Source organism: Maylandia zebra, linkage group LG20 (genome assembly GCF_041146795.1).
Source record: "Maylandia zebra isolate NMK-2024a linkage group LG20, Mzebra_GT3a, whole genome shotgun sequence".
In the NCBI taxonomy this organism is placed as follows: Eukaryota; Metazoa; Chordata; class Actinopteri; order Cichliformes; family Cichlidae; genus Maylandia; species Maylandia zebra.
Genome location: NC_135186.1, coordinates 3,839,473 through 3,852,995, shown reverse-complemented (window position 1 = coordinate 3,852,995; position 13,523 = coordinate 3,839,473). Strand labels below are relative to the sequence as shown.

General features: G+C 41.2%; 1 protein-coding gene across 2 annotated transcripts in view; it reads right to left on the bottom strand.

The window, feature by feature from the left end:
* The window catches only part of cpne5a (copine Va), a 95,878-nt gene that overhangs the window by 38,193 nt on the left and 44,162 nt on the right, over window positions 1-13,523 (bottom strand). For both annotated transcript variants that reach the window (XM_004558664.4, XM_004558665.4), the window contains one exon: window positions 3,651-3,714. In XM_004558664.4, coding sequence (XP_004558721.2) covers window positions 3,651-3,714 — 64 coding nt within the window. The remainder of the gene's footprint in view (window positions 1-3,650; window positions 3,715-13,523) is intronic.

Here is a 13,523-nt window from a genome sequence, read left to right as displayed (position 1 = left end):
TGTCCACATCAGAAGAAAAGCTCTGCAAAGTGTTCTCCATCAGCATCTCAATCATCACCTTCACCTGAATGATGTTCAAACCTTCTTAACAGCTTTGTACCCCCCCCCCCCCCCCCCCCCAAACGTACCACATATGTAAATTGGGGGTCTTATTCTCACATCTTAGAGTCTGTTAAAGTTTTATGCCAGAAGACATTGAAGCTTTCAAGGAGCAAAAGGAGGAGCTGTCTTTACCCAGCTGGTCTTCAGGGCTTTTAGGTTTTGAAGTGCTGCTGTTAGATCTAAACCAGCATGGTGCAGAGCAGGGCCTCTATTGATTGCTTTGACCCACATCAGTCGGACACGGTCTGCCACTGACCTGCCTCTCGCTAACCCCTAAAAACATCACTTTTTGCCTTGGACACAGCACTACCACGGAGCTACTACATAATTCAAAGTACAATAACTCCTGCAGTTTTCTCCTTAAGAGGGGGATATTATGCTTGTCCTCATTTTCTGCCAGTACAAAAGATGGCATAAAAGAAGAGGATGAAAGGTGGGTGTAGCCACGCGCGGGTTTCATGCCGCAGATAATCCAACATTTTAAAACCTGGTATGACCAAGATTTTCATAATAGACTTAATTTTCTATTCAGTATGATCTAAAATGATTGAGTGAGTCCATAAACTTAGCAGGAAAGTATTTACAGAGGCTACATCAGAGAGCTGTATGTTCATAGACTTCTATAGGACCAGAAGACTCTTTGCAGCCACAGCTATTTCTATTTAGTGGCCTTCAGATAGAATGACACTTCACTGGCGTCATATTTCCACACTGGAAGCTATGTATTTTAACTGTATATGCAGGACTCCAACCTGCCTATTGTTCAAGGAGCTCACTAAAAAGAAGAGTGGACTAAATAAGAGTATTCAACAAGGTCCAATGTCCAATCCTTTCACTGTGGTGGAAATGTTGAAGCAGGTGAAGAGTAAAGCTATGATTAAAACAGTCAGCGCTGGCAGCTGAATGGGTTGCTATATATCCATTTTCATTTCCTACTGTCATTTTCAGTTATTACCTACCTTTCTATCCAGCCTGCAATATCTTTGCATTTTCTACCTGCAGTGTGTCAAGCTCTCCCTCTGTGGTTTTTTCACAAGAACGTTTAATTTTCCAAGGTGCTGTTTGGTGCATTAAAACTAACACATCATGTTGGGAAAGTTTGCTTAGGTCAGATATGAAAGCCCTTAAAAAATAGATCCGTAGTATAACTGTCCTGTTTAACCCTGACACAGCTTCTACAATTACACTATCATGGCAGCACAGTGCCCTAAGCCTTCATTAGGCATGGATAACACATACCCACATCGGAGCCTAGCAGTGTTCTCTCATTAAGCGAGGAAAAGGCAGAACATTCATTTCAGCCACTGAGGTTTAGGAGCAGCAGGGGAATAGTGACTTCAGTCTACATCCTCCTACCCGTTTCTCTGCTCTACTAAGATATCACCGCATGGGGTAAGTGGCAGAGCAACGCACACTGCCACTTACAGAGAGTGGGGTGGGTCTATTCAAAGAGATACAAAGCAATGCACACAGTGCCTGAATTCATGTTACACAAGCTTATGACATCCTTGGGATTGCAGACTGTAGTGAATCACAAAATGAATCATAAGCTTCGCGCATCACTCCATTCATCCGAGCATTCGTCTATTATGACTGTAAGCCACAGGTGAAGGATTTTTGTCAATGTAAGGATGAGCGTTATGTAAGCTCAAGAAATGAAGAACGTTTGCTTGATAAATGAAAAATGTTAGTGTAATCAGGGTTTTAATGTTACCAGAGCTAGTTTAAATTCATTCAAGAGGTTTTGTGTTATTTTATTTCATTTAATTTACTTGATTACTTTTTCCATATTCATAGGACGTGAGGCTGTTCTGTAAAGACTAAAAAGCCTCTGTAGAAAACTTGTGGTGTCAAGTTTTATAAACAAAATCGCCACTTTGTGAACAATTGTGAGTCGAACTGATAACCAGGACTGAGGTTTACAGCTTCCATATGTTAAATGTTGTGTGGTTTACTTTTATTTAAATCAGACAGAGCTGGACCGTGTGGAAGATGTGAAGCGAGCCAGCCACTGCTCTGCACTCCTATGTGCCAGAGGCAACGACAGCCAAGAGGAAGCCTTTGATCCATGCGGAGGCTGTTGCTCTGTCTAATGATACCTGGCAAATCCACCACGAAGGTGAGAGCCAGCCCAGTTCTCGATTCACAGTCCCTGCAGAACTTCCCCAGTCGATTCTCCCTCTGCTCGTCTCACTTTCCCCAAACAAGAGTTGCAGTGTTTACCTCGGGCGATGCTGCAACTCAGCTGCCTCCATTTATTGGTCACAGGTGGATTATAGAATAAACAACAACCAGATGGATGGTGGCAATCCAGACTGTAAGAATTCACAGGTGTGGTGTTGTGCTGACAGCGCTGTCTTCTGAGTCACGCTTTTAGTACGTCGTTGCTTTCATTTGCCTGTTCTTTTCTCAAACCTGAGACATTTCTGTTCAGGGTTAAATTCTGTGTATACAGGGCAGGTCTGCGGTGACATGTCTAGTCGGTGTCTCTCTAATGGAGTCCGGGAGAAGGGAAATCATCATTTGTACCAGTAACGATCATTTGCATTTATATTACTGAATCGCCTCTTGAAGAGGTGCTTTGCATTGATGATGCTAACTCCTATCATTCGCAGATCCAATGCACCTGATGACTCACAGCAGCCCTCCAATGACTGTGAGCACTGACACTTCAATCCAGCAGTGCAGAATCAGTAATGCTTATCATGGTGGTTTCATTATCAGCATGTCTTATCAGTCTCACTCTAACAGGAGACTCTTTATTTGTCAGGGAATAAACAATAAGAAAAAAAAAACACCTAGTCAGGTACAATGATTGTTAAACAAGGTGCTTTTTTAAGCTAAACAAGTATGTCAGGAAATTAGAAACCACTGAATCATTGCTTACATGTATTAGGGAATCATAAAACATTTACAGAGAAGCTCAAGGGCTTTTTGTTCAGCCTCTGAGGGAGGCCGGTTGTTCCGGTCAATAAGTCCTGCTCCACTGGCAGCAGTATAATGTGATTATTTACTATCTTCATTTAGCAGTGTGGAGAGAAAGTCAATGGGCATTAGTGGACACAGGTTATTAACGCAGACTCATGGATTAACGCACACTACATAGGAGCAAGTGCCTGTTTTAGTGATTGAAATGAAGGCGGTCTCATTAAATAGCTATTCAACCTCATAGCATATCCACTATGTACACAAGTTCCAAATGGCAAACGCAATTGCAAAGTAACACGGCATATCCTGCTCGTTTAATGGGGACAGTTATGGCACAATATATCTCGCTGGAGTAAAGGATATTAAATATCCCACTTCACTTCAGCGGACTCGTGAACATTGCTAAACACGGATAATGGAGCAATTCCATGCAACGCAGGCGATCTCACAGTGACGTGTCACAATTTAACAATTCGCTCATTTAAAGTCAGATGTAATGATGCTTAAGGGTCGAGTTCACATGAGACAAGTGAACACTGCAAAACATTTACTCTGACACTTAAAGTGTAAACAGTTACAAAAACAAAAAAAGTATGATGGTTAAAACTTTTTGGACTTACTCGGCAGTTTCCAAGCTCCTCCGCAGACAAGATAACAGTTCCACATTTCTTCCCGGGTATACCACTGTGAAAACAAACACATATCCTTCTCTCATCCAAGTAAAACTTTCACAGCGATCCATTTTGACCATTTTTTAGATGTTAGCAGGTGAACAATTAGAGGCATTGTGTTGCATTTTGTTATACTAATCCATGATGCCAGTAAACAGCAAGAATTGTCAGTAGTTCTAGCATCCTCTTTTGTAAATTCCACTGAATCCGGTTATCTTTGGGAAAGGGGCTGAAACATCTAAGTGGAGCTGAAACGCTTTCTTGTGTCTTTCTATTCTACAAGTTTGATTTCACACCTTCTGAGCGATAGAAGAGGAAAGACCACAGATAAGATTCATGGATGTAGCGAAGGAGGACACGCACAGGGCTGGAGTGGCAGAACAGGACACTAGGGATAGGGTGAGATAGAGGCAGAAGATTTCCTGTGGCAACCCCTAAAGGAACCAGCCATATAAAGAAGAATAACCTTTTTGAGAGACAGAAGTATCAATAATTAGAAATATTTATGTTTCTAAGATTCTTCTTTGTTTGAATTGTACAATAAGGCTTCATTTCTGGCTTATTTTCACATCCAATTGTATTTTAAATTCAGTAGTATATAGAATTGCAATGTTAATTTAGTATGACAGTGTGACAGCTCTAATGAGCACATTATTCCTTTTTCTCCACCTTAAGTGAATCAAAAACAAGTTATAAATATAGGCTCCCAAGTTTTCAGAGCAGTGTGATATCAGACTGCTGAGAAGCCGAGCTCTTCCGATTCCCGATTGCCAGCACCATATTGAGACTTTAAAGCTGCAGTTGTTTACCACTGATTCACGCTCCAGCAGATGATCAAGACATATCGCAGCACAAGAGGCGCTCTCTGCATGTCTGTGTTTCCATACATCACCTCTTCACTAAGCTGCCAATCCAGTGGCTGATTCTAACAAAAATAGAGACAGCGCTGCATCACAGTTTGTCCTAAATGTTATTTGGCTGTATTTTTTGAAGCGGAACAAAATGACTTTTTTTCCCCTGATATCCAATCTAACCAGCTCTCAGCATCCACTGAAGCTGTGAGAAGAAGGCAGAATCCATTCGACCCAACACGGAGCAATACACCATATCTGTTTTCCAATCATACAATAGCATTCCAGCTGCTACAGCTCCCATCATCCTTCTGGATAAAAAAGGAAATTACACGAGTGTCCTGCTGTGGCCTTAGCTGGAGACCAGTCATTAGAAGGTCAGACTTGCTGTGACAGACTTGTTCATCAAGCTGTGATAGCTGATCTGAATATCAGTACTACTACATACATACTGCTAAGCAAGAGGCAGCCTTTGACTATAATGGCAAAAGTTCCTTTATTCATAACATCAATCTCAAGCACGAACCTAAGTGAACTTTCAGAACTGGATTATATCAGAGAACCAGGGCCTGCCTGCACATGAGATTTCTGTAATGTTTTTAGGATGTATGGTACGAGGTGTTTTCCATTCATCTCAATCAGGTTTGCCAGGACTGCATCACAAGAAGTAAAGCTCTATAAAACCAGTTGTCATGCTGTGGAGGAATAGTTCTCCAGGCTTCTCTTGTGCTTGAAGGACATCTGGCCACTCTTCCATTAAGAATATTTCAGACTAGAAATGTTCCTCTCAGGTCTTTGCCAGATTTTTCTTATTTCCTAAGAATATGATTTGCTGTTTATCTGAGGTACAGATAAGGACACTGCAAAGTAGAGATATGCAAAGTTTTCAGCTAATGGTTCTTTGGGAATCACCTTTCAGCTAAAGAAAGGAACAACGTCTGTGTTGTTGCAAAAGCCTGTTAGTAACAAAGTGTCTAAAGATGAGATTTTAAATTGTCTGTTTGCCAATTTGTCTAAGATGTAAAGACAACACTGGTTCATCCCTTGAGTTAGGCGCCTTTGTCATGCTTGAAATATTCATAGGTCAAAAAAGTGCTCAGATACAAGCAATAGACTGAAAATGAGTGAAAAAGCAGCCAATGCTCAAAGAACAACTTTGAAAGACCTTGAGCAAGCCTGGACAACTATTGCTCATGACCGCTTTACAAATTCTTTACATTTAAAAAAGTCCAGCTCCTGGGTACTAAAATATAAAGAAATGAGGGTCTGAGAGAGTTTTATACAGTACTGTACCTCAACACAAATCCACTTAGCACTGAATTGTGGCTGCTGCATCTGCTTTCATGAGGCAAAAGGAAAAACTGAACTCTCACGGAGCAGGTCTGCTTAGTTTTCGGGCTTTATCTTGGAGGTCCACAGAGACCCGTCTCAGGGTGAATTAACTGTCCTTGAATTATTGATGCTTTACTCCAAGTCACCACCGTGCAGTTTGATGGTGCCTTGAAAAGCGAGTAAAGCTCTAACCAATGATGCCAGTAAACCCTGCACGCTCCACAGGTCACATTATCTCCCTGAGGTCACAATAATGTTAGATATTCCTATTAAACCAGGAAATGAGATCCAGCAATTGGTAAAGTATCAGCTCCAGGCACGTTTAGATGCACCACCCTGCTCTAATCTCTGCGGCAGAGAAGAGAGCAGGTACCAAAAGGGCAATGGTCTTTTAAATCAGGTATGCATTATTGAGTTTGCAATTTCCCCTGACAATGACTAGTTAACATGAAGAGCAAGCAAGCAAGCAAGCACTGAATGGATAAATACAGTTCCTACTAATTATCGATCAAACGTGACTTTGGGGGTTTTTTTCTCTAAATTTTTCTGCTCCGTGCTGCGATGTGACTGCAGGTGATACAAAGTGTCCTGCATCAGGAGGCTTCATTCTCACAGCACTCATATACTGATGGTTTTTCAGTGGGGAAAATGCTTTGATGATGAAATTATGTGAAATTTTTGGCTGTGGTCCTTCTTTCCTGTAAATCCCCAATGAACACAGTCTACATTCTGTCAGCTGTGGGGAACCAACAGGATTTAATCAAGGTGGTCGTGTAAGTGCAAAACACATTTGTAACATTTTTAAACGAGTCCGGTACAACAAGATGAAGCTATTTTGTGATGTTTCACAGCCTGGCAATCCCCAGCTTAGCACAGCAACAATTTGAGACCTTCACTGTTTCAAGTTACACCATCATGAATGTTCATGTCAATACACAGTATTGCCCTGAATATGTTTTTTTTCTAGCACACAGATGGCTCTGTTTTACAGTAATTCCTGGAGATTGTTCTAGATACATGGCAAAAGTCAAATAGTTGGCTTAGTAACCAAAACTGTAACAATGGGGAATGACGCAGAGAGAGAACTCTTTTAAAGAAGGAATAACAGCATTTACATTCTGAGTTACAGAAAGTCTTAATGTGGACAACTTGTTCAGAGAAGGCTGGCAGCCTGTTAATATAAAAGGCTGATTAATGCAATATGGTAATATTCCTGCAGCATAGCAATACAGGTGAGTGACTGCAATAACCGCATGCTAAGTATGTATGATGATCCTTTCCACCATTCTTAGTCCTCCATAATTCATCCAGTCACTTACAGGCTTCCCTTGGCACTCAGCAGACACAGTACCATAAGGGCCTGACCAACTAAATTCTAGTCCAGTGCAGAAACCTCAGCAGGACTAATTTTTAAAGTCAGATTAGCATCATGTCTGCTGTTCCTCCTTTTCCACAGAATCCCCCAGGATCAAACAAAACTTCATGAAGAAGAGAAACAAATAGAGAGAGAAATGAAATAGCGCCTTGTAGCACAGCAGCTTCCTTTACCCAGAAAGAAACAGAGGCAAGAAGTGCTGTCATGCTCTTAGCTCTGAAACAGAGGGTTAGCTACAGCTGCCTTGACAGAACCCCTGTTTGATCAACTGAATGGAGAGAGATCAAGCAGCATATTTCAACATTACTACAATTACTTGGCCAAAGTTTTTGATACTGCTGTTCTGCAGAATACCGATGAGAGTACTGGGTGTCTCTATTTGCCAGGGAACCATGTATGCGAACCATTTATTCCTCCAAAACGCAAGCATCAGAGATTATTAGGCATGACATATTATAATATGGATATTCAGGCTCAATGTATGGCCTCTATAATTTCCCATCTAGAGGCAGTTGCTGTCATGAAATAGTGATTCACAATCCCTGTATTCTCCATTACCTATCTGTGCGGAGGTCGGGTGGATGGAGGATGGTGAGATTAAAGTCCGAAGAGGGAGAAGGAAGCAATTGTTGATGCCGTTCACATTAGGTCATTAGGATGAGGGATGGTCTTGATATTTAACGACAGCGCAACGTGTCACGCATAAGAGAGTGAGAGAGGGTTATCTGCTCAACAACATGAGTGAGAGTCCTAGAAGAAGAAAGCGATTTTTTTTTCACACTGCAGTTTCTGCAGGGTGGGTCTGCATATTTTTTTTTCCTGTGACGCATAGTGGCTGCACTGCTATCGTGCAAAGAAGTGTTATATTGCAATTTCACACCTAAATGGCAATTAATCACTTAAAACAAATTATTCAGTAAGGTTAGGTGCGAGCACAGCAAGAAAAAAAAGGATCGGTTTAACTGCATTTCACTGCGACTGTCCAGGTCAGTGAATTTAGTAAATCTGCCTGGATGACAAGGGGACTGATATAAATGAACAAATCTAACGAGTTCCAGTCGAGTCAAAGGCTAGCAGAGATGGGTGGAAGGCAGATAATCGGGCTTTGTGCCACTGTAACCATATGGGGCAGTGGGCATATCATAGCTGAACAGAATTAGCCAAGGTTGCCAAAACTCTTTGTGGGTTTAAATGGGATTATACCACTAATCCCTCTGATCTTCATATACCGATAAGAATCCATAATCCTTCACCTTCCCAAGATTTTTTTAAGAGGATGAAAAGTGCAACGGCTTATTCAAAAGGGCACCAGAATACCCGCTGTATTTCTCAGACAGGAGCTCCTTCCTACAGGTATTGCAGGAGGAGATGCTGTTTGTGTTCAAGGCTGGTAGCCACAGGCTACCTGTGCTTAGCTTTTTGAGGCTCTGTCAGAATGAGCACAAAGCTGGTAAACACGGCAAAAACTGTGGCACAGAAAAATGTCTAATAGATATTATTAAACCATCACAAGGAAAAAATGTGTTTACATTTTACCGATGGCGCATGGTGCCATGAACCTGCCATCCTTCGTTCCATTACTACTCCAGTCACGTGTTATTCACTGGGTACCACTGACGGGTAAAGACCATCACCACAATCTCCCTCAATGGAGCTAATCGTGTAATTTATATAGTGACTAATTAAACAAGAAATTTGATTAAATTAAGACTGTATTCCATTCTATGAGTATAGTGATGTAATGAGATTGGTGTTGACGTTTTGATTGCATAAATAACAGCGCAGGCTTTAATTACTATAACAATCTTTGCTTTATTGAGATTTTGAATAAATGAGGCTGTCATCAACCACCTGCAAGCTAAAAATCGCTTGTTTTGACAGCAAAAGAGAAGAAGCAGCTGTCAGTCAGAAGGAAACTTTCTCTCTCAGTCTAAAGGCAAAACCTGTTCATGACAGCGAGCTCACTCTAATCCCCGTGCTCTGCCAGTAACAGAAACTCTTCAAGAGAGCATAACGAGTCAGTTTCAATTTCCCCCTAGCAAGCAAAGAACATCTCTATAGGAAACGCCAAGAAAGATGCCCAATTTCCATTGCTTTTATACTTGGAATGCATTTTATTGCACTTTTAAACTACTGTCATGGCAGAAAAAAAAGAAAGTACACCCTCTGTCAGTTCTAAGGTTTTACATATCAGGATATAATGAAAATTTATTTGATCCTAACCAGGTCTGAAAATTTGATAAATGCAACTTCAGATGAACAACAAAGCATGACGGTTTCCACCCGGTCATTAGTTATTTAACAAAAATTAGGCCAAAATGCAGAAGCCGCAAATAAAAAACTAAGCAAACCTCATGGTCAAATAGTGTATTGAATCATTTTTTCAGGGATAATTAAGTAACTTGAAGTAATCACTTTCTGTATGACTTTATCAGTCTTTCACATTGTTGTGCAGAAGTTCTGGCCCACTCTGTGCGCATTAGAGGATGCACAGCTCTCTTAAGGTCAGGTTACGGTCTGGACATTGCAACACCTTGATTCTTTTCTTTTTCGCCTTTTCTGTTATAGATTTGCTGCTGTGTTTGGGACCATTGCCATGTTGTATGACCCAATTTATGGCAAGCTCCAGCTGTCAGACTGCCTCACATCTGACTCTAGAATACTTTGGTAAACAAGCTCAAATCATCACCACTCCACCAACACGCTTACAGTCGGTATGAGGTGTTAATGCTGTGCTTGGTTTTCTCCATACATGTCACTGCGTATTGTGGCCAGACATCTCCACTTCAGTCTCATCTGTCTATAGGACTTTGTACCAGAAGCCTTGTGGTTTGTTCAGATGATATTTTGTAAACCTAAGCTCTGCTGCCATGTTCTTTTTATAGAGAAGAGGTTTTCTCCTGCAACCCTCCCAAACCAGACTTGTTGTTAATTGTAAAGTCATTAACTTATACTTAAACTCAATTAGAGAACATATAACATGCTAACTGAGGCCTGTAGGGCCTGATGTAGCTACTGAATTTGATGCAATTTCTCTGAGCACTGCATGAGGTAAATTTCTGGGATGTCCACTCATGGAAGGGATAATAATTGACTTGAATGTTTTCCACTAGTGAATAATCTTTATCTCTTTGTAAATGGTCTTATAAACCTTCCAAGGCTGATGGGCAGCAACAATTGCTTCTTTAAAACAAACAACAGAATTAGAATGTATAGAACAGAGTTTGAATGAAAGCAACAGAATTCTAAAACAACCAATAGAATTTGAATAAAAAGAGTGGAATTAGTATGAAATGACTAAAATTTGAATGAAAACAGAATTTGAACAAAAACAACAGAATTAGAATGTACAGAACAGAGTTTAAATGAAAACAACAGAATTCTAAAACAAGTAATAGAATTTGAATAAAAAGAGTAGAATTAGAATGAAAACAAAAGCATTTGAATGAAAACAACAGAATCTCAATGAAAAGAACGGAATTAGAATGAACAGAACAAAGTTTGAATCAAAACAATGAAATTTGAATGAAAACAACAGAATTTGAATGAAAACAATGGAAGTTTAAGACCTTTACTGACGTCTTTTCCTGTTGGAATCATGTTAACACACACCTGAATGCTTCAGACCTTCAGTTAAACAAGTGAATTTGATTAGCAGCACCTGCTTCTGACTTAGTTTGTTACATAAATAATCATAAAATGAATATGTCGATTACTCTTATTATTCCGCAATAACTAAAACCATACTATTAAGGGTGTATTTTCTATTTACCATGACTGTAGGTAATATCAACTCACAGCTCATTCTGCCCTCTGTTTTCCCTGCAGTGTTACTGTTGAGCCACCTTTCGCCCCCTCATCTAGCGCTGAGCACATGTAATGAAATTCATATGATGTTGCAGTGGGTTGCCCTGACCTCCTCTGATTGTAATCTGCGCACCGACAGATTGTTTTCAGCCTCTGAATAGATAGATCAGCAACACAGAGTGCCTTTCAGTTTGCTCTCTCACCTTTGCAGCAGACACAGCTTGTGGTCATAACAGAAATTAACACTGTCTGCTCTGACTGCAAAACCTCCACTGCCCTTGCCTGCACTTGCACTATTAGTAGTGTTAAGACAACAATCTATTGCCTTATTACCTGCAGAGCTTTAAGAGACAATACTTATAACAAGCAGGGTATATATATATATATATATATATATATATAAAAAAAAACACCCAGCACGCCCCTGCGGGCGGTTTATCCTTCAAGCTCGGGTCCTCTACCAGAGGCCTGGGAGCTTGAGGGTCCTGCGCAGTATCTTAGCTGTTCCCAGGACTGCGCTCTTCTGGACAGAGATCTCCGATGTTGTTCCCGGGATCTGCTGGAGCCACTCGCCTAGCTTGGGAGTCACCGCACCTAGTGCTCCGATTACCACGGGGACCACCGTTACCTTCACCCTCCACATCCTCTCGAGCTCTTCTCTGAGCCCTTGGTATTTCTCCAGCTTCTCGTGTTCCTTCTTCCTGATATTGCTGTCATTCGGAACCGCTACATCGATCACTACGGCCGTCTTCTTCTGTTTGTCTACCACCACTATGTCCGGTTGGTTAGCCACCACCATTTTGTCCGTCTGTATCTGGAAGTCCCACAGGATCTTAGCTCGGTCATTTCTCCACCACCCTTGGGGGCATCTCCCATTTTGACCTCGAGACTTCCAGGTTATACTCGGCACAGATGTTCCTGTACACTATGCCGGCCACTTGGTTATGGCGTTCCATGTATGCCTTGCCTGCTAGCATCTTGCACCCTGCTGTTATGTGCTGGATTGTCTCTGGGGCATCTTTACACAGCCTGCACCTGGGGTCTTGCCTGGTGTGATAGACCCCAGCCTCTATGGATCTTGTGCTCAGAGCTTGTTCTTGTGCTGCCATGATTAGTGCCTCTGTGCTGTCTTTCAGTCCAGCTTTGTCCAGCCACTGGTAGGATTTCTGGATATCAGCCACCTCCTCTATCTGCCGGTGGTACATACCGTGCAGGGGCCTGTCCTTCCATGATGGTTCCTCGTCTCCCTCCTCTTTCTTGGGTTTCTGCTGCCTGAGGTATTCACTGAGCACTCGGTCAGTTGGGGCCATCTTCCCAATGTATTCTTGGATGTTCGTTGTCTCATCCTGGACTGTGGTGCTGACACTCACCCCTTCCTTCCGCATATATATATATATATATATATATATATATATATATATATATATATATATATATATATATATATGTATAAATGAACCATTTCCTTTCATCGGAGGCACAAAGCAGAGATTTTCCAAAGTCCTTGAAGAGTCATAAACAGAGCAATGTAGCTGACAATTTATCTGAATGAGTGGGAAGGCAAGGCAAACAAACAGTTTGTTGTGAGAGCTGCGCTGCAGAGAGGGGAGGCTTTTTGCTTCTTATGGAAGCAAAATGGTACCTAATAAATCCCTGTTTCATCGGACAAAAAGGGTTCTTGTACACTCAGCACAGTTGGGGTTTTTATACATCTAAGCAGGAATACACATTATTAGAGAGGGACTCTTGTTAGTGCTCAGCCTTAGAGCCCAAATTGGCATTTAGCAAGGCAGCAGAATGGTCTAATTGTGTGTGATGCTCCGAGGCAGAGAATGCTGATTAGTATAAGCCGTCTAGAACAGTTCACCTCCCAATTAAGTAAAACAGACAAACACGGGGGGCTAAAAGTTAAAGAAACACTGTACCTGGCTGCATGTACCCATCTACAGTATCAAGAATAATTGGATTAGGGATTTTCAGTTTCACTAACAAATAAACTTCTCTCACTCCCACTCATTATTTAAATCTGTGATTTTATTTCATCTCAGAGGAAGCGCCGCCATCAGCCATCTACATTAACCAACAACTTTCAAAGAACTGTGAGTCTCTGAAGTCAAGATGAGACATGTAATGCCCTTTGTTTCAGTGTTCCCTGAGTAAATTTATGGTAAGTTATCGCACTCTGCGAGTTTACACAGCAGTTTGAAATAATATTGTGGGCATGACATTACGTATTTGATCTTTTAGTATACATTTCAACTGTTAACTTTGAATACAATATAATGCTGCATTTCATAATTAGCTTATGTAAAAGAACCCTGTTAGAAACCATTTCATCTGTGGCTCTAACTGACCCGTCACCCAATCCATCCCTCGAGCAGAGATCGTATTGTCATAACGACATTAGAATGCAGAGACAACCTGAATAGGAAGCTATTTATTGGCTCCTCCAACAAA